Raw genomic sequence first — 25,015 nt, forward strand, 5'->3', positions numbered from 1 at the left:
ATATATTTTCATAAATTATTCATTTTTTAAATTCAATTTATATTTTTATAGAAATAAAAGTTGCAAAAACGATCCAAAATATTTTTTTAATTTCGAGTTTTCCATTTCTCTTATTTATAAATTGATTCGTATTGTTCATAGCCTTCGTGTACATATAGATAAATAGACAAGGTGTCGTTTACTAGAACTTTCTTTGAGCTGTATATTCTTTTGCCAGTTTTAATATCTTTATTTGAAGAAATTGCCCCTCGATATTGGCAAAAGAGTCGTTTAAAGAAAGCGAGCAGTTTAAGGGAAATAAGTTAATTTTTAACAAGAGACATTCCCTGTAAAAGGAAAAAAGAGAGAAAATTTAGCCACGCAGCATTAACCCACATCGATATCGCCGGTCCTGAGAGGCTCGTACGCGTTTAAATGCAGATGCACCCCCGTGCTTTCCACGTCCTTGCCCTCGCACTGACTGCGGTCGTAAGGGCCGACTGTGACGATAAAGCAAGATGGTATTCCGAATTACGGTCTGTACTCAAAAATTGCTCACCGGAGTCCTGGAACAGTTCCGGCCAGGATGAATTATTGGAGATTTTTAAAGGATGCGTGCAGCAGAGAATTGTCAACACCATGGATGCCTTGCTCGACGATGACATCATTCCGATATTCGAGGGAATCGATTTGATACGATTTCGTTCGAACGTCGAGAACAGTACGGAATTTAAGTGAGTTGGTCTCTCTTTATATATAATATAAAAGATTAACCAAATAAAAAAAATTGAATAATATAAATAAACTTTGCGGGGCCGCCAAGTTCGATGAGTTGTAGCGGGAAAACAGGTAGGTGTAATAGTCAGAAATAGAATTTGTTCGACAAAGGCTAAAGATACGTTAATCAGGGAGATAGGGGAGCTGGAATGTTATTGGAGGGATTTTCCTATAGCGGTTCGTAATATTTGTTATATTAGAATTCTTGTTAAATTTCGGAAGAATGTGTTATCTATCGCATGCTTTAACGTTCAGAGCGCTGTGCATTGAAAACTTTCAATAATTTTTGATTATACAATGTTATTGAAAGGATATGAGTAAAAGCATTTGTTACATACCGTTGGTGATGTAACAAAGTTATTGTGAGAGAAACACATATTATATATTATAAAATTAATCATGTGTAATCAGACAAAGAAGAAATTGTAATATCGCTAAACGACATCCGTGGTTTTCGAAATCGTTGATTAATTCGCAGATATAATTACATATGCCCTTTCGGAAGATGAACATTATAACACAAGTTTTAAAGTTGTAAAAAAAGAGATATATATTAAATTAATATCTCTACTGTCTCTTTCTTCATTGCTTGTTTGCAAAATTTACTGCGTTTAAAACAAAAAAATTATTGCATTTTTAAAGAATTTACTGCACATAGCGTATCGTTATTGCAAGTAAAATCGTGTTTATAATTCAAACACATACAGCGATTCTTCAACAAAGATAATTTCCCCGATAGATCGGGAGATAACACCAGCTGGTCAGCAGTCATTTGGAATCGATTGGCACGCGTTCTGCGGACTCACGCTTTCAAAGTTGACGTCGAACACATGTTCAACACAGCATCGTCCGATGTTGGTCCGAACAGAAATATTGTCCAAGGTAAGCGCAAGTTTTACAAAGCAATCGAGTTTGAAGCTAATTTACAATTAATTTTGTAAATTCCCAGGCCGAGGACGTCATCGACATCGTCACCGTCACCGTCATCACATGCTGCCGCTGATGATGTTAGGTCTGTTGTTGATGGGTTCGATCCTAGTACCGATGGGCTTTCAGTTTCTCGCAGTGCTGGGCGGCAAGGCTCTGATCCTTGCGAAAATGGCTCTTATATTGTCCAGCATCCAAGGCTTGAAAAAGATAGCGACAAGCGGTGTCAATTACGGATTATACCACGTACATGACAGGAGCCATCAGGTGCTCCCCCAGGAGGAGGAGCATCCGTTTTTCGTGCCTCCGCATCCTTAGCTCCTCGCCACAAGTTTCGGAGATACGAATTATTCAAGAAGAGGCTTCAACGCAATGCGCAATGTACCCTTGTCGATAAAAGCAAGGAAAAAGCGTGAGCAGTCGGCATTACTTTCTGAAATTCTGAATTATTTATTGCGAAAAGTCCTTGAATTTTATTAATAATCACGTACAGGCGATCTCTTGTGTTTTATTTTTTCTTTCGAGATATTTTTTTACCCATCGTTGCACATTTCGCCGCAAGCTGTTCGATTACGCAAAAACATTCTCCAAATCATATTTGAGATATGACATTACACATATAGTATATAATATATTAGAATATATATTGCCGAGAACAATGTATCGCCGAGATAAATTTTTTCTAATCTGGATTTTAATAGAGTGTTAATTCTTATTAATTAAAAGCAATGACTCTATTCCGAATTTGACAAATTGGCGACCGCACGTGCGCGGGAGACCGATAACGGAGAGCGTTTCAGGTCGCTGACGTCCACGTGTATCAATTAATCCGCCATGGCAGAATTGCAAATCGGCGGTTGTATTATTGATAGACCCATAAATGCATACTATATTATTTGCAACGGTTTCCGCTTTGTGACCATCGTTTTAATAGTATTAAATTTCATCGTAAACATGAGAATCCATTCGTGAAACATACCGTTTTGCCATGACACGCGCAATCCTTGTATCGAGGATACGAACTGTCTTTTGCGCGCATTTAGGAGGAAAACTATTATTTTGAAGGAGCACACATACGGTATATCGTAATGCGTTAATCACAATGTTTGTTAACTGATCGTATTTTGAATTGTATTTCCCCTGTAGGATGGAATAGTCAAGGGGATGATTACATGTCATCGAGGATCGTCCGTCACTCGTTTGGTAAATTCGATAAAGTTATCGAATGATAAATCGCGTTATTTTATTCATCAGTGTTACATCAAGACGCGCTCTTCATGTTTAACTTCTATGGGCTAACATGCATACGCAATGTCTATGATTTACATCTAAATAGATACCGTTATATAGGATGGTTTTGATCTTTATAGAGTACTTTGGCTCCACCGCGTGCAAAAGATCTATATTGAAATATTGATCGCTATTTGTTTTTGTATTTTTATCTCTACGTATTTTACGTGTTATGTATAGAGATCCGTAATAATAAACGTGCGATTATTGGAAAAAGTTTAATTAAGCAATAAACATTCAAATTTAATTGATATAAAATTTTGTGTATCTGACGTGGCTGGCGATTATCTTTTACACTATAACTAACTTTCGATCAATCGTTAATCATTCGTTTCATACCATGGTACAAAGTGCATATATATTAATTATTTATTACATCGCTATTTATATCGTGATGCGATTATAGAAATATTTTGATTTTTTGTACATTGAGTATTTCGATTAAATATTATTATTGCTAATAACATCAAAAGTTGATGACCAATTGAACAGTTACCTATGATTTCAACGTTTAATTTAAAATTCTTCTGTCATCTGCCATTCTTAACATTCTTCTGTCTTCTGTCATTATATCAAAAGTAACAAATTTCTGACTTTAAACTATTTAAGGCTAACATATGAACCATTTACACTTATTATAAGAGATACATTTTTCTGTATCTATTGTTGTATAAAAATTTAACTTTGATATAATTAAATGAAAATTAGATAAAAATTTAACTCTGATATAATTATATAATTTTCTATTCTCTTGCTTTATATTCATGTTTAATAACATTCTGAATTCGAGAAAAAGAAAAGAAAACGAACATAATAACGCACTCTTTCTCAGCGCATTTTCATTGTAGAAAAAATCATTTGTAAAGCTTACAGGACATTACCTTGAGCCACTCGGACGACGACTCCTCGCCGCTCTCATCGATCTCAATTACTACTTTGAGATTAAAGCCGGACAAGACGTCGCGATGTCGAGACGATACATATATGTACACATATACGATGAATTTCTCCAGGTTGTGCTAATCGAGTGATCGTTTAACGTCCATCTCGCTGACAGAATGACATACACGAGTCCTGCCGGATCTCAATGTCGTGCGGCTGCAATCGTGTATTCCGATACGACGCGGGCGTCGCCGTAAACACAAATATCAAAGAATATTTAAAATGTCAACCTATTCTCTCTCTCTTTCCTGGCAATACAACATTCGTCATAGCTTTCGATGCTGACGCAGAGCGTCGCGATAACAATTTTCAATAGCTGCAATAAAATACGTCGGTAATTATTGTTCCTTTGACATTCACGTAAAATTGGATACAGAGAGATAAACCAAAAAATAAAATAAACGCGAAAAACAAATTTTTGTTATTGAATATATAAAGTTGAAAAAGAGAAAGAAACAAAGAGAGAGAATGTGTAGGTATATATGTCTTGAATTTTATTAATTCATTTTTTTCATAACAGATAATTGAGACCAAACAAATTTGATTCTTTTAATTTTTTTTTCTCGATGTTTTTTAGGATATCCAAAATTCATGAACATAAGAATAAAGCGTGTTATTTTATCGAAAAAATATCAAAGCGCTTGTGATCGTCGAGCTGTGATCGACAAGGAAAATAAAATAAAGGACACGTTTTGCAAATTGATTTTCAAAGATGCAAATAAATGATGTAAAATTCTTGATAAAAAGAAATTTTTTTCTAAAATTTACTTTTTAGAGAGAAAGAAAGAAACGCTGTAGTAAAAACATATAACAACTGTACAACCAGGTGGAATACTTTTGTCCTCCTAGATGGGACAATTATCGCGCACCATGCGCGCGCCCACGCTTCCAAATCCAACGTGTCAAGTTATTATACAGCGTAACGATAAGGTTCGGGGTTGCGCAGCCGAAGCAGGACGAAGCTGGAGGAGGCTGTGGACGAGGCGGCTATAAGAGGGACGTTGTGCGTCGCGACGCCATCAGAACACCTGCCGCGCTCGGTCCAACCCCACGATCTTGCGCTCTCCGATCTCTCGGTAGCGATTGAAAAGGCAGAGGGAGGCTGATCCAGCCGCGAGGGAGAGGGAGAGAGAGAAAAAAGTTTAGTTCTTTATTCACGTGTCATTCTTCTTGCCGATTCCGTTTCTTCCTGACCGGTGAGAGATGTTCTCCAAGTCGATTTCAGCGTCAATCCTCTTGATTATCGTCGCCGGCGCGTTTCACGTTGCGAGAGCAGCGATTGGCAATGATCACCATCAGCAACAGGTAAATATGTATTACTTGAGTATATATTTTTCTAGATTTAAATTGATATATAGTATTATTTTGAGAGAAAAAAACTTGTGTAGAATTTAAAATCTTGCATTTTATAATATGTCAAACATACACGATAATATATAATTTGAAGGAATAAATTTTTTTCTCGAGAATAAAGGTAAAAAATAAAATTTAAATGTAGGAAAATTGATGAGTTTAATCATAAAAAAAAAAAAAATACTGGGATAAAAAAACACTGCAATATTTTTCAATATCTTTATTATATGCATTTTGATTACCATCATATTTCAAAGTTTTCGTTACACATTCTCTCTCTCGAGCTAATTTCTGAATAATTAATAAAGATGACTCTGAGAACGGAATATACGAGATATATTTCCAAAACTCTATCACTATAAATAAATATATGATACTGTAATATTTCTATTAATGAGAAAATTGTCATTATCTTAAAATCATTAAAAATGTATGCATTTCTTTAATGTATGTTATAAGAAGTTATTAAGTAATAGTAATTATAATGAAAAAAATATCGCCTATACTAAAGTCATATACAAATAATTATCCTGATAAAAAATTTACTCAAAGAAGAGTTATTTTAATATATGAAATGTCTCCATTTTTCTCTCTCTCTCTCTCATAATCTCTGAGCTTAATTTTAATTACAGATTCTTTAACCAATTTTTTATAGAAAAAATTTTAAAGTAAACTATTGCGATTTATTGCAATATCTCTTACTTAACATTAAATTAGCAATCGCATATCTCTTTTAAAAAAGTAAAATGTGTTTTTTTATGTAAACACTAGTTTTGAAATTTATAAAATAAAAGTTTTTAATCTTAATTTTCTATTGAGCCTCACTTCATCGATAAAATTAAGAGTTTCTTTATCTTTTTAGCACTGTCAATCATACTTTCAGCTTTTCTTGTCATTTTCCTTTTATTAAAAGTAGATGCAATTCATTTAAGAATCATTTTAACGTAACAAACTCAATGAAGATAAAATTGCCCTTACAGCAGGCCGTCATATGACAGAATTATCGTAGCTTCCTTTCGCAACCAATAAGAGAAGCTCTTCCCTCCTTCCTTGCTCTAAGAGAATTAATTATCTAATCAGCTTCTTTTACTACATTTCTTTGTTGAAGTTTAATCAATGTAATGTGTTTATAAAGAAAGTTTTGTGGAAATATAATTATATCATAATTATGCAATAAAATAATTGTAGAAATGAATATGGTATATATAAAACAATATATTACATTTCAATAACGATAAAAAAAGAATACTAAAATATAATTGTATATATAGAATAAATTTTAATATATGTATAAATATAAAAGACTTAATAATATAATAATTGAAAAGAGATAGTTATATATCACTCTTTTCTGTGAAATTTAAAGATTAAGTTAAATTAAAAATAAATGTGACGTAAATTGTGTTATATAAAAAACGAAAGAACAGAAGAAAAGAGTTTCGAGAGCTGTGAAAGCTTTAAGAACTTTTAAATTCTACTACAAGTGATGTCATTTGCCAACTTTTAACGAGTTTTGGTTCCTCATCTTTAAACGAGTCACAAGTCACTTTTAGTTAGTTAAGGTAAATTATCTCCTTTTGCCTTCTCTTCATCACTTTTACAAAGAGATAGAGATAAATAGCATTCAGTCATCTTTAGAGAGAAAAGTTGAGCTTCTTATAATGTTCTATAATAAAATGAAAGAGAAAAACACATATATGAGAGAATATATATAAAATCTCTCTCCCTCATTTTTTTATAATTTTTATAAAAGGCGAAATCTGTATGTGTGCACACAAAGAGACAAAAGAATTCTTTAATCTACATTAATCTTTGTTAAATTAAATTCAAATTATTCAATTTTTATTAAATTTATTTAAATATTCGAGGGGCTATGCACTAGTAAGTGCGATGAACAAGTGATTTCAGATTAAAGTCGATTTCAAATGATTTTATCGATTTCATGAATACTTCAAGCAATTAGAAAACCATGTGATTTAATGTGATTTCATACGATCCAACCAGTGATTTCTGAAATCATTTCTAATTCTACCATGTGATTTCATACTGATTTCAAAAGTTCAGAGATTTCATTCTGATTTCAAGCTATTTCAATGATATTTTCGTGACTTCGATTTCAAAAGATTTTTTTCTAATTTTAACCGATTTCTCGTGATTTCGATTTTGATTTTATACCGGAGTGCTTCAATGATTTCCTGAATGAATAGCCTCTCGTAAACATTATTATAAAATTGTGCTTACTAATATTAGCTAGAGATGCAGCAATGAAATTATGTGCCTATTCTTGACATATACGACATTGTATCTTATTGTGATATCAATTTTTTACTTCATCTTTACGTATCTCTCCAAAAGCTAGAAACTTCGAAGTATTCTACATTATATTATAACGAAGCGATCTTGCCATGCCCGTATTAGCGATAATTACTTTACGCACTGCGATCGGCGAGTGCACCCATATGCAATTGCGCGCCGAGGCCATCGTTCAGACGCGATCCCTCGCCAATTATTTTCGAGACAGGTTTATATCTGGCAGGCGGGAGAATATGGTTTTCCGTATAGCGGCTTCGTATTCGCGGTGACAGTCGAGAAATAATGTTAATTGAAATAACGCGGATATTACCTCGCGCTCATACAGCATGCTAGCATGCGTGTTTGTTGCGGGGAGTGCAATTTGCGCGATTTTTGTACCAGCGCGACAAAATGATGGAGCACGAACGGAGATGCAACAACGAGATTGCGCTCGAATTTAAAGCGCTGTACGGGATATTTTATTAGTAACGCTGTTTCTCTCGTCGACGGAGATTCCTTGATAATTTGGTACCGATTCGAGATGCCTTTTGAGACACTTGCGAAATAATTTGCCATTCCTTATATTAATTTATATTAATTTATATTTATCGTGTAATGTATGAGACAGAGAATCCGGCATCGTGTAATTTGATGCCTGAAAACTAAGAGAAATGGAATAGTATTGTGAATTAAATAAAAACAAGAGAAATCCTCTGCGAATAAAATAAAATAAATAAAACAAAATATATATGATGTCTAGTTCGCTTTGGAGATTTTATCTGCACGTGCTTTGTGCATTTAACAGAAATTAATTTGCCATTTAAAGCAAATATTGGATTATATATATATATGGTCAAAAAGTTTAATATATTTGTGTTGTCAGTAATAACAGAATATGTTTGATTGCAATAGAAATAATCAAACAAACGTTATCTGGTAAATAATATTTGTCCAAAAAAATGCAATATTTTCTCATAAATGATAAAAAGCGATTAATTGCATGGTATGTTGAACGTATATAAACTTGTTTGAATGCTTTGCGCGAGGAAGAAGTAAGAAATACGAAAGGAAAGCGCATATAAATTGATCTTTGCAAACTTCAATCGTTATATTACGCAAAACTTACTGTATATCGAAATATCGAAGGGAAAATACCAAGTTTGCCCGATACGCATAATAAGTCTTTCATTTACGTACCATCCGTGAACAAGCAATTAAAATGAAATGAATCTAATGTAATTGAAATTGCTTATATAGAAAAGAGAGAATTATATGGTATATACTTTTTGAGAGAGATATTCTAAATAGGGAATCACGATCGTTAAATTAATATTGTCGTCTTATTACTCGAACATCTTGTCTCATTTCTCTTTCAACTATTCATTATTTTAGCGACATTTTGTCCGCCTCATCTTTCATTTTTTCTTTCAATGCATATAATACAAAGGCACATTATAACTTTATACATCAAAGTCTGTTTTATCTTATTCTGGGATTCTCTTTTCATGTCACGTAATAAATCAGAAATTCTACGAATATATACATTGAAATTCTTAATAATTGTTTACATGCACAAATAAAACGGAATACAAATGATAATCCATTTTTCATCGAGAAATTCAATCTCCAATTTGTTTGGCATTACTTGACGTTATACGTGGAATTTACTATTAGACAGAAGTATTATTAGATTTATTATAACTCGATTAACTGTCATGCGTCTGTTCTTGTGTAATCTAACGTCGTTTTTGTTGTAATTATGCTTTTTTCAGTTAATAAATGAAGCTGCCAATATCTTGGCTTATGAAGCGGGAGCGAAGACTTTATTCGGAATATCCCGCGAACATTATCAACCGATTACAGGTAAGAGAATAATATAATAGTAATTAACATGCATTGTTTGTAATGTGTATAAACGCAAGAAGATAATATTTTAAATAACTTGTTATTTCAATTGTATTTTGTTACATTTGAATTGTTAAGGTATAGACTATGAAAATTTAGAGAGAAGTAAAATTGTATATCAGAATAATTATTTAAAATCAATTTAGAATTTAATGATCAATGATCTTTATATTATAATTATCGTTATATCGCGCGTTTTTTTAGGTATAAACGTTTGCTTCTACGTTTAAACAAATATGCAATCGATATTTTTTTTTTCTATTATATCGTGCTATTAATGTTTGACGAACGCTATAGCGTTTGCTCGTATAATTGGAACTAGTGATAATGCATTCGCCAATGGGATAATCCGGGCTCGGAAAGATTTGCTCGGTATACATTTCGAGAGCTTACCTAAAGCCGCGTTCCTTTGTTTGATGATAGCTTATAGATTAACTATAATTACTATGATAGCTTATAAATTACGATACATATCGCAATTTATACTCGTATATAAAAGTAACTACATTTTCTATGTTTGTTTTTCATTATTTTTCACGATTGATAAAGTGCAAATAATAGATCGTGGCTGAAAGCTCGCGGAATTTTTTATAAAAATGTTTTAATATGATTCTGGATACACTTGATCGAAAAATAATTCGTGGAATAATGACTAGAATTTTTCTGCAATTTATATAAAAAACAATTGCATTTAAAAGAATCCTTTAAATGCAATCGAGCTTTTATTATTTTATTAATTCAGAGCTTACATATTTCATTTATGTATTTCTTAAGAAATTACAATTACTAAGAATTTTTTGAATTTCAACGAAATATCAACCATGATTAATTAACAATCTTCCAATTAATATATTCTATATTTACATTATATAAATTGATGACGCACACGCACTTTACTTACATGTTAATTTATGCTTATTGTTCATTAAATTATTAAACCTGGAATTAACATAATTAATCAAATCTGAATCAATTTGCTTCACTTCAAACAGAGAGATATAAATTATACACTCTATAGGTATATATTATAAGAGAAGAGAGAGAAATATTTCATTATAAATCTCTATTATAAAATTAAAAAATACATAGATTTTAGATATTATTACAATCTTTTCGTTATATAATTAAAATTTATATTTTATTATTTAACTTAAACTCTAATTCTCCATTGAAAATTTCGACATAATCGCATAATTCGTAATCCATATATAATGTATATATATTCTTAAAATACTTCTCGGTTGTGAATCGGTGTATTTTATATAAATTTTTTCCGGTTTTCATTTACGATGAGCTACTTAGAGTCATGTTAATCCGTCGTAAGACGTGTAAAAATAGTTCTACACATAAACCAAGTATTTTGGTTACAACGGAAGCACATCACACGCTTGTAAGCCTCGCTATTGAGCCGTTTGATACGGTAACTGCGTTACTGCACAAATTGTGGACCGCGTTAATGGATGGATGGCGTAGTTTCCGCAACAGTGGCCGGGCTAGTATATTTTTCCATGCATTATGTATTACCCGATAATCACATGCGATCATTGCGAATCGCATCGAAACCTACGATTAAGATCACAGTACAATTGCAAAAATAACAAAAGTTGAAATTGTATTTAATCTAAGTCAGAATTAAAATATTAATTTTATTCTGCAAATTTAATAACATCTTCTTATGTGCTTAGCGTTTAGATACATAATAATCTTTTATGAAGCTGAACACCATTATATCTTCTACGTTTTCTCTTTGATGTTCTTTGATCATATCGCTTAATCCGCAAATATTTATTATCTCTTTATCCGTAAATCCTAAAATATTACGGTATGTATTAACACACAGAACATGTATAACTGTAATAAGGAATTTATCAGCGCGTATTGTACACGTATAATTATATATGTAAAAAATTGTTTTATGCCGAAAGAAATGTTTTTCTCATTGAGTGTCTCTTATTTAATTAAATAACTATTAAGATATACATTCTTAGCTATAAAATATCATTGCGAAAGTTTTAAAAATGTTACAGACCTTGAAGATTACGCTATTTTAATTTAGATATCGCATGTTATTGTACAATAATTTATAAAACATAAGCATTATTTTGCGTCATTTTACATTATTTTATAGCTATGTAAAAGGATAGTAAAATCTTATAGTAAAAATAATTTTGCATTGTAATACAGTTCATAGTAAATGCATTGACAAATACATTGAAAAACACTTGTATTTAAGTACACTTGTATTATAAAACATTTAGAATTTAATTATTGGTGTTCTGTTACAGACTGCATGTTTGTTACTTCGGAAAGTGGACCATTCTCCTACATATCGCCATCCGACAGTGACGACGTTTGTGGAATATATTTTTTAACTGATCCAGATCGCACAATAGAGATACATTTCGACAGCTTTGACATTCCCTGCGATCATCATGGGCTCTTGGCGGTATGTAATATCATCAGTTTCTATTAAGCGTCACTTTTCAGGCCCGCAAATATTTTACTTCCAATCGAAGAGATAAAATAATGACACAGTAAATTAAATCGATTTCTAAGGTATCGAAAAGAATCATTAAACAAAAAGCTATTGTCTTTTCGTTATAGACACGATTTATTCGAGAATAACATATCATTTTAAGATTATTTTAAAACCGATAAACGTAATAATATATCTAAATTTATTACTTAGACGAATTGTTATATATAAAGAAAAGATTTATATAAAATGTTAATGAAAAAAGTAAAACACATGATATATCTAATCTAATATTTTTCTCTCTGTATATTTCTGTCAGAGTCACTAGATTATAAATTTAAAAAAGCTATAAAATCCTTGCAAATGTCACGAACAAAAGTTTTGAATTTTCTTGAGGGAGTTGAAATGAAAAAGAATATATGTCGAGAAGAAGAACTTGTAGATGTTGCTACTAGTTTGTTCCTATCCATAGTGACAATAAGCGAAACCCTTGAAAGCTATCTATACATGGAACAACGACGCCGTAAACGAATTGTCGCAGCGCATGTGCCAATTTTACGCAAAAATCGAATCGCGAAGTTTTCCCTCCCCGATTCACGCTTGTTCCCTCTTGTCGCTATTAATGGAAAACTCCTGTAGGGTAAAACTTGTGTAATTTCCACGACGGACGCGGTGCGTCATGTGTCGTGCAGAAGTCAACGTTACACAGAACAAGTGTCTAACAGCACGAAAAGTGAAGTTTTGCTCGACGCGTCTTTGCAAGATGTAATTTCTTTGCATGATTGCAACTGTATATTTCAAATTTCGATTTTTTTAATTTTTTGTTACATTTTGCAACTTTTCAATTATTTATTAAATTTATGTAATATACTTATCTCTCTCTCTCTCTCTTTTTCCTCTATAACATTTTTCTTATAAATTTTTTGTAATCATAAATATGTAACAAATAAATTTACACACTTATAGATATCGTAATACACATTAAATGCAACTTGGTAATCCAAAGAATGCGCACTTACTTTGTACGATCAACAACAATTTTATATAAATTTGCGAATTTTATGAAGCGATTAAATTTTTCATTAATTAATTGGCAGGTAGTCGATGGCTGGGAATTAAACGGCGAATTATTTCCAAACGAGGGCGACCATCCGTTACCAATAAAGGAAAGATTGACAGAGTTCTGTGGTAAGAGCAGATGGTATCGCGGTAAAAAGATCTTTACGAGTTCACAGAACGCTGTGCTCATCCAATATAGAGTACCTCTACGTGGGAGAGGCTTTGTCGTATCTGCGAGATACCCAAAAAATCCGAGACGTGAGTATAATTTAATTAATTATGACACTAGCCTGAATTTTGAAGAATCTCGCAATCGAAAAATGTTAGAGATATACATCTCGCTCGCGTACGGATATAATTTTACATTTTTAAAAAGAGCATAGAAAAATATGAGAGAAATATGAATATTTTCAGGAATTCATGAAATCAAACAATATGCTCCTATATTTGCATTTTATTCGATATTCGGATTAATTATAATTATTTTAATAATAATTTAAAAAAAGTATACATAATATGGAAATATAAAACGGCATTTTATTTACGGAATTTAGGTAAAATTAAGAAAATTAACACAAATTTGCATATTATTTTCCTTTAATTCATGATTATTATTTAATTCTACCTTGACTAACATGATCTATTTCTAAATAATTTAATTAATGAAATATTTGAACGCAACATTTCAAGTCGAAGTAATGAATGTCGGAAAATCGATGCTACCTGTTCTGAATAGTAACGTGAAGTGGCCATAATACATTAATATTGCAAATGCGTGGCTACATCGTGGTAACGTTTTAGCCCTATAATTCGATTATTCAGGCTTCACACCGTTTTAATCGAATAATACCTCGACGTAGCTAGAATCAATCCTACAGATCAAGCTTTAATAAGGAATCGTCTAATCTATGGTAATACAATAAACTAGAGAGAGATCTATAAAATGTCAGAACAGAAATATAAATAATGATAGTAGGAAGAAAAAAATAGTAGGGTGTCTTCCCCTTTTAAATAAGTAGAGAGAAGAAATGGTACACACAGAAAAAAATACCGGTACAATAAGCTCTATTTTGCTACGATCCAATTTCTTTCCACGATCAAATATTCGGGTGAAGAGACAAATGATTTGAAGTGACTAATAACTGACAGGGACGAGAATATTACGCTTGTCTCGGTCCAGTAAATGAAACAAACCCAAGTTAATTCCAACTAAAGCGAGCCGAATTTCACATTGTTACGTCTCTTATCTTTTTTTTTTTTTTTTTTTTTTTTTTTCTGCGGAAATTGAACTCACTGACGCATTACGGCGGTTTCAAAATTTCAGCTTGGAGATAGACTAGTTATCTCGTTTCTTTTCGTCGCTTGGCAGTATAAAATAAGTACTCTCTCTCTCTCTCTCTCTCTCCGTCTGCACGTATCTTTTTTCCTCATGATATAAAATTGCTCAAAGCTCATTTCGATCGTACGTTGAACTCATTAGCATTATTATTCGCAACTGCTTCTTTCTACTGTGTATTTCGTCGAATTCCATTTAATTCCCGTAATTGGAAACGAGTCTCGCGACTCTCTTTAACAAGTGGGAGCAAACACGTGACTCGCAAGATTTTTTCTTCAGCCTGCAATGTCCTGTCGGTGAGTATGACGGATCCATTCACGCTTCGCAATTACGGCAGACGGATCAACTGCACCCTAATAGCGGTGTATCCCGGTACCGTCCAAGTGATCGCGCTCGAGGTCGGCGGAACCAGCTTGCACAGCGTCGCTCGTATGACCGAAACCGGCACTCTGCGCAAAGTATGTCGTTCTTCTTCTCGATATACATTGTATTGTAATACTAATTTTTTTTTATTTTCAGTGCATTCCGCAGGACCAAGTGCAGATCGGAGGCAGCCATGACTTGGACACAACAAAGCTCGACGTAATCGACTCCATCTGCGGCATCGATTCCAAACCGAGTAAGGAACATTTCACACTCGTGGAATTGTAATTGAAAGCATCCTGGAAAAGAACCGATATCAAGTTCATAAATTTTCATTGTCATTTTTGCGATTTGTTAATATTTATTATTGAGAATATACTACATTAATAATTAAGTATTTAATTAAGTAATAATTAAATACTTAATTATTAATGTAGTATATACTCAATAATAAATATTAATAATTAAGTAATTAATTATTAAGTATTTAATTAAATAATTAAGTATTTTATCAAGTATTTTATAATTTTTTTTGCAGATATTAAAGAGCCTGTGCCGTACGATGTGACAGTCGTACGATTAATATCGAGCGGTTACTGCGATAATTCGGTGACAGTGGCAATAAGATCAATGATAGACAACGATATGCTGGAGGCCGCTTCTGGTCTTTAAAACGACCGCATCGTATAATTTCATCTCGTTCCGCCGCATTTGCTATGTATCTATTCTTGACGTTTATCTTTGAACGAACAGGCACAACACTAACATCGGGAGGGATTGTTGCATAGAAAGTATCCCGTCATTGTAGTTTAGCTTAATACTGATCGTATATTTGTGTTGCATGTTAAATGGGGATGTCGCATACGTACGAGTGAGAGGAGACGAGAGTTCTATCTAAGACTGATTATTCTAATTACTCTTTTTCGTATCCTTCTACCGAACAATTTCACTTACTTCATAAACGAGTCTCTTACTTCTATACAGCTGTAAAAGTAAAAAGATTTATCAGATAATTTCTCGGATAATTTTCGACTCAAGCGACGCTTATTTTAATAGGAAAGTGAAAGATATATGATAAGTGCAGAGTAAACATTTATTTGAAATGTTTTCGTAATGGTACTGCATCAATTGCGATAAGTGTGATATCAGAATAATTTTTGATGATAAAATTAATTCAATCTTAATATATGTTATCTAAATAAAAGTACTAAAGACTTTTTAAACATTGCTCAATAATTATTATTTTTATCAAAAATAATTGAAATAATTTATTGAATATTTTATATCATCGAAAAAATACTCAATTTCCAGTATAATATTTATCGTATCGCTCTTTCTTTTCTCATTGATCCTACTTTATTTTACTAACTATAGCTTTCTCTTTATCATACTTTCTTATAAATAGTATAATAATATCATATTAAATATTATATACATACAAATTTCGCATAAATATCAAATGTTTGTGAAAAATAGCATTTTATTCATTTTATAATATACATTATAATATTTTACTTTAATATTATAATATTAAAATTATAACTGCATTATAGCTAAAATAAATATTTGTGTTGAATAAATTGTGTTGAATCGCACACGAATATGTAACGGTAAATAGCTTATAATATATATGTGTTCGTATCTATTTAAGTTATAATAAATATAAGCATAAATAAATGTGTATATTATTTAATAGATATTAATGTTCTTAGTTAAAAAATTATGTATAATAGCGGCTTTCACCATCGAAAAAATAAACTTGTGTTAATTGATAAAGTTTGTCAATCATTGAATAATTTTAATCCGAATAAAATAGAAAAACAAGATGAAAATTGTGCAAATTTGAAACTTGCACATTGCTCATCATTTATTTCACTCACAAAGCTTAAGCTCCTTAAAAGCAAGCGGATTTTTCAATTTTGGCTTCCTTATAGAGGAAGATATCTTTTAAAATTTGCGAAAGTTATAGCGTGCAGATATTTCTCAAAAAATTCAAACCATCCTTTAATGATATTCTATTCATTTTAAAAAATTTAGCTCGATATCTCAAAAATTACGGAAGTTAGAGGTTATACAATATACATTCCGTACATACATACATACATATGGACATTTTTTTTAAATATAATTTTTCGACGTTTTGGAACATTCTAAATACATTGCCATTTGCCATAGAAAACTGGAAAAAAATTTGTCACCAAAACAAAATTTCATCCTCTATGAGAAAGCGAAAAGTGTAATATAATTTATCTAAATCATAACTTATATCTTTAAATAAAAAATATCTTATTTAGAGAAAATCTTGCCATTAACTTCAATGTGGTAAAATTTTTCACGTTTCCGCCTTAGGGAAAAAATTACATGATCGAAAGTTAGGTTCAAGCGATTAGACACTCTAGTTAAGAATATTTTTGTCCCTAGGAAATAAATCTTCCTATTGGATATCAGATATTATTTGCCATATGACAAGTTGTCGGATATTGGCTGATTGGCTACTATTTCAAGAAACTTTTGAAATATTCTAGAAATTCTCTATTTAATAGCCAATGGACGTCATACTCATCATACGACAGAAGTAATGTCAGTCCACGAATATTCCGTAATGACGGACAAAGAGCAGAACATGGCAACATATTTGTAATATAAATTGTTCTTAATCTCTTTCATTCTTATGAAAGAATCGAGTAGGTGCGAGCGGAGTATATCTTATCTTGCTGAGTGAATAGCTGTTGAAAAACTGTTGAAAAGCTATTTAAACATGAATTACAATCATTCGAACGCACGTCGAGGTGAGTGTAACCTACGAATGACAGATGTAAACTTAAGTTAAATTTATATTTCTGTTTTTAGTACAAGATATTTATACTTACCGATATATAATTTTCAATTTTGTTCTACTATTATACTTCTCGTTATACTATATAGCGTTCTTCACCTCAAAATTCTTATCTTATATACCTTATACGAATATAATGAGAAAACATGATTATATGGATTATGTGCTTTTTCATAAATAATATTAACAATGGAATATATATATTACATTTTATTGTAATATTTATTACTGTTATTTAAATAATAACGATTACAAAAATAGTTAATTTTATTATCCTTATATTTGTTTTATGTAAAAATTAATTGTGATTTGACAGGAAAGCCAAAGAGATTATTAGATCCTTCAGCTGGTTTACCTGCACCAACTCCTCCAATGTCGCAGAGCCCGTATATGTATAACCAACAGGTAAATTTTATAAAATGCATGTGATTTATATTTCACATATGATATATATACCATACACCACACATTGAATTTTCAATTAATTTGTTGTGCTTTTAATTTTAGGTGCCTGTGAATAATGGTGCAATGCCAGAATATGGCTTTAATGTTTCTGGACAGGCACCATCACCATATGGATTTAATCCGCAAATGTCAAATTATCCACTCGATAATACTCAAAGTGCGGAATTTGCAAGTCCACAATTTGCGACGCAATTATTGGCTCAACCAGTGGTTGCAGACATGGCAGTACAGTATGGAAATGCATTAGTTGGTACTGGGAAACAGCATTTTGAAAAATATGTGCCAGTTACAGCATTGAAATATTACTTTGCTGTAAACACAGATTATGTCTTCGCAAAGTTAATGCTGTTGTTCTTCCCATTTACACATAAGGTAAATTTCCTTTAGGATACTTATGGAGGAGACAAATATATTGTAGTTAAGAGACATTGCATTTTAATAGTTTTATTATTATCTCTATCTTATATGAAAATATATCTACGTAAAATTTACATGTTATAAAAACAAAAAGTGTCTCATCAAGGTGCCAATTGTGTTAACCAAATTAAATAATTCTTATAGGACTGGTCTGTGAAATACGAGCAAGACGTACCGTTGCAACCACGATATGAGAAAAATGCACCAGATATGTATATTCCTACAATGGCGTTTTTCACGTATGTTGCTACAGCGGGATTAGTTTTGGGTATGCACGAACGTTTCAGTCACGAGCAATTAGGTATCTTGGCTAGCACCGCTCTAGGTTGGGGTTTGATTGAATTGCTCGTTCATACTATAAGCCTGTATGTGATGAATCTTCAAACGAGTCTAACAACATTAGACTTGTTGGCGTATTGCGGTTACAAATATGTTGGTATTAACGTAGCCTTAATGATATCGTTGTTATTTCGAAAATTTGGCTATTACGCGGTGCTACTATATTTTAGCATTTCTCTAGCTGTCTTTCTGATGCGATCGTTAAAGTTAAGAGTCATTCCGCAAGGCCATAATTCGTATACAGCCTCTGGAAATAAGAGGCGACTTTACTTTATACTATTCTTAGCTGGTATACAACCCATTCTGATGTGGTGGCTGTCATATCATTTAATTTAAATGGCACACACACGCATGTGCAAGAAATTTATAAGACACGCTGTGAGGGGGAGGAAAAAAGTGTATATTTATTATTTGGTTACTAACATCTGTACATTTTTTGTAATAAAATTCGGTATGAATATAGAACACCATGCATGTTATTAAAAAATTATGGGGAAAAAAAAGAGATTTGGCAGTAAGATATATCTGTAAGCATTTGATATGTATAGATAAACACGCGTCAAATTAAAAAATAAATCTTATTATGTAATTGGAATTAATTAATTATAGTTTTAATTTTTTTTTTACTTAATGGTCATGATGCACAAATATATCTAGATAAGAAGCTCAAGTCTCGAATGCGCCCGACTTTCTTTCGGACATGTATATTCTGGAATTAATCGAAGTTCCTAAAAAATAAATTTTCTCATTGGATTTATATTTGGATTGCATTTTGATTATATTTCGATAGAGAGGTGGACTCTCATCCTCTCTCTCTCTCTCTCTCTTTCTCTCTCTCTCTCTCTCTCTGTCTCTGTCTCTGCTGACGCTCTATTCGATATCCGACTGTTCGCACTGTCTTCGGACAAATTTGGAAGAAAATGGACAGCTGTTCCACTTTCTTACCTTCTGCGATGCGAATGAGCTTTATTTATATTGTAAGATCAAAACCAAGTTTTTATCGATTAATTTAATTTTACGTACAATTTGTTTTCGAATCTTTTGCACATGAAAAATATTTATTTAGATTTCAAATTGCCAATCGCAGTTCTGAATCACGATTATTATGATGGTTAATGACATATACACATGTTTCTACGGAGATACGCAAGCGGAAAACAATCAAATTCCACGCTTTTTATTATTATTGTCACGTACGCATTTGCGAGAGTGCGAGAGTCGCGCGGTGGAGATTCGAGCTATTGATCGGCAATGGCGGTAGGCGGTAGTACGTAGTACACGTGAAAACGCGAGCGCAAGTGTATCGTGTATTGAAGTGGGAATTTGAATCCGACGATCAATCGCGCGCGCAAGGCCCGCACGATCACTACGGTGTAGGTGTACCCCTCGCGAAGTCGCGGAAATCGTACGCGCGTGGTCAGCCAACGCAACGGGATCGTGCAAGGTTCGCGATGTGAAAAGATGATAATGAAGAGAGTATGTATTTTGTGCGTGTCAATGTTTGTGAAATCAAGTGTAATATATCGTCTATCATCGCATATACCATTATGTCTGCGTCCGCGTGTGTAACGTCAGTCGTCGTGTATTCGCGTGACATGTTGCAGATCAATATGTAGCTCGAGCGGAAAAAAAAAACGGAGGAACACGGGGATATTTAATGCGGGAGAGACAGACGCGGGGGGGACGCGATGCGTCTGCATATAATGAATTGCATAACCGTAATTTCGCGTCAGGGTCGGGTCAGGGTCGTTCTTGTTTATTTATTTCTTGCAAAAATTGTCGCGCGGAGGTTGGTATCCCTGGGCTGTCTCTCTCTTTCCTGTGTATATATTCGTTATATGTACATGTGTATGTACTCATACTCGCGCTACAATGTGTTTACATTGTAACTCGGGAAACACTGTTACCTTATAAGGGCGAACTGAGTATATATGCAGTATGAAGCGTCACCTCTTGATTCGCGCGGTAATGTCTGTCCTCTCCGTCGTCTGATGCCTTGGGATTTTTTTAAATTATTTTTCAACGATATTCATTTAGGTTAGCTTGTCAATGCTGACAATGTTTACATACTTGATCGCTCCGATATCATTCGTGCGATAAAACGAACGCTTCCCAATTGTATATATTTGTGTATATATTTGTAAATTTCGCAAGTCTCTCTTTTTGTTTTAATTCATGACTTTCTAATTTTTCAGGTATCAGAAAAAGACAATGAAGCCAAACAGACCTTTGTCAAACAAGAGTCTATAAATTTTGGATACGATGCTTCCTCGTATGCCAATTATACTTCATCGTCGTCCTCTCCTTCCACTCAACCTTTACCAGGTCAACCGCCCTTGCCACCTATGCCACCTCCACCCAGTGGAGTTCCACCTCCGCCTCATGTATTTGGACCAGTGCCTTCCCAAGTGGCTCCCATTCAAGCATGGGCACATCCGCATGCTCCATGGCAATGGATAACACCACAAACGTCTCCTTTACCACCACCAACTCCGCGTGAAATTACTAATACTTTTCAAAGAGAAATGCCTCTAAGAGGTAACTATGTACGTCGTGAACGGTTTACTCACAATAGAAGCAATATGTATGTTCAGAGGAATAACTTTCATCGTAAAAATAGAAGGTTGGCGCGATTCGGACAGTCGCAGGGTCAATTCGATCAGGCCGCATACTTTGGGGCGACACTGACAGGTAGTCTTGGCTTAGAATGGCAGAGAAATAATTACACCGCGACAGCAAATGACGCTATAATAAACCACATAACTGTACCTCTACCTAATCATCCTATACCTCCCATTCCACCAGGAATTGTGACCAACAGACATAGCGAAGAAACAGAGGATCGAGATGTGAAAACTGTACGGTGATTATGCTTTAAGTACTGCATAAATTTTGAAGGTAATACGATGAAATTTTTCAGAAGGAAGTTGTAGTAAAGAAGAATAAACCAAGGAAACCAATGTCTCAAAGTTATCCCAGTAGACCATGGAACAGAGAGGACGCAGAAAGAGCCTTGAAGACTGAAAACGAATATAACAAGAAAAATAAAATTAATGCACAGAGCTTAATAATTAAGTTTCCTGACCCAGATTTAAATAAAGACATTGTTAGATTATTTCATCCTGGTATACAAAACATACATTTTCAAAGTCCAAGCGGGCCGAGATACTGTTTCATCCAGATGGCAGAGAATGTGAATATCGACGAAGCTATAAAAGATTTGGAGAAAATTCAGTTTGGTGTAGGCAATCTGAAAGTCGAGAGAAAGTCGTTAAGAGACGAGGATAATCCGATGCCTGAAGAGATAGATCCCTATACTTTATATATAGGAAATTTGCCCGAATCTGTTAATGTAAACGAGGTTAAAAGCAAATTTCCAACAGCACGAGTAGATGTAGGATATGCGCAGAAGATGAGGAATACTCGGTTAGTTATGAGATACATTTCTGTATTATATATAAATATATATATTGTTTATTCATATAGTCGATATGATAGGATTATTATTTTTTTCGATTTTATGCTTACAATACTTCTGCATCTTGTTACAGATATGCTTTTATAAGATATAATAGCGTAGATGAAGCAATAACAGCTTATAAACAGGCGCATGATTTGATGTGGGACACAAGGAGTATTATTGTTAGATTTAGACGGCAGCGAGGTAACGCTTGTCTTCCTGGAGAACCTAAGCCTAATGTTAAGAAAGTTAAAGAAGAATCAAGTAATGCTGCGCAAGTGAAAAAGGAACAAAGTGCAAATCATGTTGAATTGAAGCCTAACGTCAAGAAACTGAAGGATGAAGGGAACAATGCCAATCAAATGAAGAAAGATGATAAGATTAATCACGCGGATAAATCGTTGACGAATCAAGATGCAAATAACGTTGAAGCGCGACTGCAAGACAATTCCAATAAAGCACAAAATAAACCAACCTTGCAAGTTCAGGAACAAAACACAAACTCTCATTCCTCTGCATTACCGACTTTTATTACGTCGGCTAAAACAGCACAAGAACAACAACAGCAACCCTGGGTAATAGATATAAAATCAAATAATAAAATAGATATAAAATCAATGTTATTAAATTGTGTTATATATATTGTGTTATATATATTGCAATTAAATCAATTCGTATACTATTTTTTTATAAAAAACGATTTAATAATGTTTCCTTTGTATAGACGTCGCAACCTCTTCAGATACCTTCAGCATCTGAAGCTCCACCACCAAGCAGTCCAACCGAGACAGATGCTGTCGAAGAAACGATGATGCTTAGTGAGATCAAAGATGCTAGTGAGATCAAAGAGGAACCTCTAGAATATGAAGAAATGGACTGTAGTATGCAATATGTATCGTGTAATATGCAATTGGATGATGACGATGACGATGACAATGACGACGAGGAGCCGAATAACACTGACGATGATGAGGGTGATAATGAGGAAGACTTTGAAGACGAGGATATCGATGATGATGGAAATATAATGTTCAGCGATAAGCCATCGGAAACATTACAAGATAATGAAGATGATGAAGATGAATCAACCGATGTAAGTATAAGGGTGATCAATTATTTCTATTAATTAGAGATTTACATATTAAGATCGATTTACTAGTTGGTCAATATAATTCTTTACTCAGAACACAAGAATTTGATATGCCGTCTTATTTCAGCACCTCGATCAAATGTTCAGCGAACTGGAGAATATGACAGGCGATATAGGTTTTTTGGAGCATTGAATAATATATCGTTTTAATGCTCGTGTATCATGCTGACCCGATTTTTATGAAGATTAATTTCATATGTAATATGTAAATATCAGTAGTTACGTAATATAAACAAATGAGACTGCATGTATTTAAATACGGTAGTATAAGCAATTGCAGAGTCGTGTTTAAGCATTTTGTAATTATCATTTTTTTTCCAATGATTTTCAATGAACTATATTCAAGCTTAAGTGCGAAATTATGTAAGCTATTGTATTATTAAAATTATTATTTTGTGTATTCTCTCTGTAGTAATTAATCTATACGTCATTATATTCAATAGCCCAATTTAGTGAATAGTGAAAAAGAGCTACAAATACATCAATACTGCATTTTCTACGTATCCATAATTGCCAATAATATACAATGTCAATTATAACTAAAAAAACTACGAGCTTGCCGAATTGCAGAAATATAGTATTTAATATTTTACAAATGATGATTCTTTTTATGTATATATATATATATATATATATATATATATTCGCGTCTCATATATTCTTATAATTTTATATTATTTTTCTTGAAGTACTTGCGGATCCCATTATCGCTCGCAATTTTTTTTATTAAACAAGAGTTATATATATATATATAAAATCATAATGTGAAAAACTTGTTTCTTCTGTTGTATATAATAGCATATTATATGCATTGCGATGACGTTTGAATACCGGATGTGGACATCTTTAGTAATTCAAGAATGCCATCTATTTCCGTTTTAACTGACGAGAAAAGGCGGGTAATTGTCTTCCAAAGCCGTGAGAATGCCTGTTGCTTTGTGTTGCTTTAGTTGATTCATTTTACAAGAGCCGCATACGATTTTTCTACATTTTTTCTGCTCAAAGCTCGAGTATACGGTATCTATCAAGCAGAAACAAACGGCAGTATGTTTGAGGCACGTCTGGTACAGAGCGCGATCCTGAAGAAGGTGTTGGACGCGGTAAAGGATCTTTTAACAGAAGCGACGTTCGAATGCTCAGACTCGGGGATTCAGCTCCAGGCGATGGACAACGCTCACGTTTCCCTGGTCTCGTTGAATCTCAGGAGCGATGGCTTCGACAAGTATCGTTGCGACCGGAATTTATCGATGGGCATGAGCATCAATTGGTGAGTCGAATTTCGACAATTTTTAAGGTTATAATGCGAGGAATCTTCTTAAAGAAAAAAAATAGAATTACTAAGGATGGAGTACTTTCCTTTCTTTTGGCTGTCTCTCTATATTTTAGACACTTTAAAATGAACTAAATACGTACATACAACAGATTCGAGACGAAAGAAAGAAAAAGGACTGCGGAGGGAGTGTAATTTAAAAAAATGCTTTTTCAGTATGTCAAAGATCCTACGATGCGCTGGTGTGGAAGATACAGTGACCCTCAGGGCGTGGGATAATCCCGAATCTATCGTTTTTATATTCGAATCCCCGAACAAAGACAAACTCGCCGAATATGAAATGAAGCTAATCAATATGGATCAGGAGCATCTCGGCATT

The 25,015-nt window shown here is 33.2% G+C and overlaps 5 protein-coding genes across 7 annotated transcripts in view; all 5 read left to right on the top strand.

The window, feature by feature from the left end:
- The first annotated feature begins 79 nt into the window (after nt 1-79).
- LOC115239685 lies at nt 80-3,434 on the top strand. Its single transcript, XM_029814342.1, has 3 exons — nt 80-713; nt 1,496-1,638; nt 1,706-3,434. Exons 1-3 carry the CDS (start codon nt 415-417, stop codon nt 1,999-2,001), a joined length of 738 nt encoding a protein of 245 aa, XP_029670202.1. The 5' UTR covers nt 80-414; the 3' UTR covers nt 2,002-3,434.
- A 1,394-nt stretch (nt 3,435-4,828) lies between these two features.
- Nucleotides 4,829-16,494, top strand: LOC115239692 (corticotropin-releasing factor-binding protein). Its single transcript, XM_029814352.1, has 7 exons — nt 4,829-5,220; nt 9,333-9,423; nt 11,751-11,911; nt 13,039-13,258; nt 14,616-14,794; nt 14,856-14,955; nt 15,238-16,494. The coding sequence occupies exons 1-7, from the start codon at nt 5,119-5,121 to the stop codon at nt 15,369-15,371; spliced, it is 987 nt and encodes a 328-aa protein (XP_029670212.1). The 5' UTR covers nt 4,829-5,118; the 3' UTR covers nt 15,372-16,494.
- A 755-nt stretch (nt 16,495-17,249) lies between these two features.
- Nucleotides 17,250-19,351, top strand: LOC115239658 (protein YIF1B). The gene is made up of 4 exons (XM_029814297.1): nt 17,250-17,488; nt 17,852-17,940; nt 18,043-18,372; nt 18,562-19,351. The coding sequence occupies exons 1-4, from the start codon at nt 17,458-17,460 to the stop codon at nt 19,090-19,092; spliced, it is 981 nt and encodes a 326-aa protein (XP_029670157.1). The 5' UTR covers nt 17,250-17,457; the 3' UTR covers nt 19,093-19,351.
- Nucleotides 19,352-20,030: 679 nt separating this feature from the next.
- Nucleotides 20,031-23,763, top strand: LOC115239650. Of its 3 annotated transcripts, none has more exons than XM_029814278.1 (6): nt 20,031-20,232; nt 20,952-21,614; nt 21,680-22,182; nt 22,308-22,791; nt 22,941-23,309; nt 23,434-23,763. In XM_029814278.1, the coding sequence occupies exons 1-6, from the start codon at nt 20,218-20,220 to the stop codon at nt 23,497-23,499; spliced, it is 2,100 nt and encodes a 699-aa protein (XP_029670138.1). In that variant the 5' UTR covers nt 20,031-20,217; the 3' UTR covers nt 23,500-23,763. The 3 variants fall into 3 exon arrangements, with proteins under 3 accessions (XP_029670138.1, XP_029670139.1, XP_029670137.1); XM_029814279.1 differs by having other exon boundaries at nt 20,034-20,243; nt 21,677-22,182; XM_029814277.1 differs by having other exon boundaries at nt 20,034-20,232; nt 21,677-22,182.
- A 467-nt stretch (nt 23,764-24,230) lies between these two features.
- The window catches only part of LOC115239660 (proliferating cell nuclear antigen), a 2,859-nt gene continuing 2,074 nt past the window's right edge, over nt 24,231-25,015 (top strand). Inside the window, exons 1-2 of the mRNA XM_029814300.1 lie at nt 24,231-24,633; nt 24,853-25,011. Coding sequence (XP_029670160.1) covers nt 24,413-24,633; nt 24,853-25,011 — 380 coding nt within the window. The 5' untranslated portion in view covers nt 24,231-24,412. The remainder of the gene's footprint in view (nt 24,634-24,852; nt 25,012-25,015) is intronic.

This window comes from Formica exsecta, unplaced genomic scaffold (assembly GCF_003651465.1).
Source record: "Formica exsecta isolate Colony F162 unplaced genomic scaffold, ASM365146v1 scaffold393, whole genome shotgun sequence".
NCBI lineage: Eukaryota > Metazoa > Arthropoda > Insecta > Hymenoptera > Formicidae > Formica > Formica exsecta.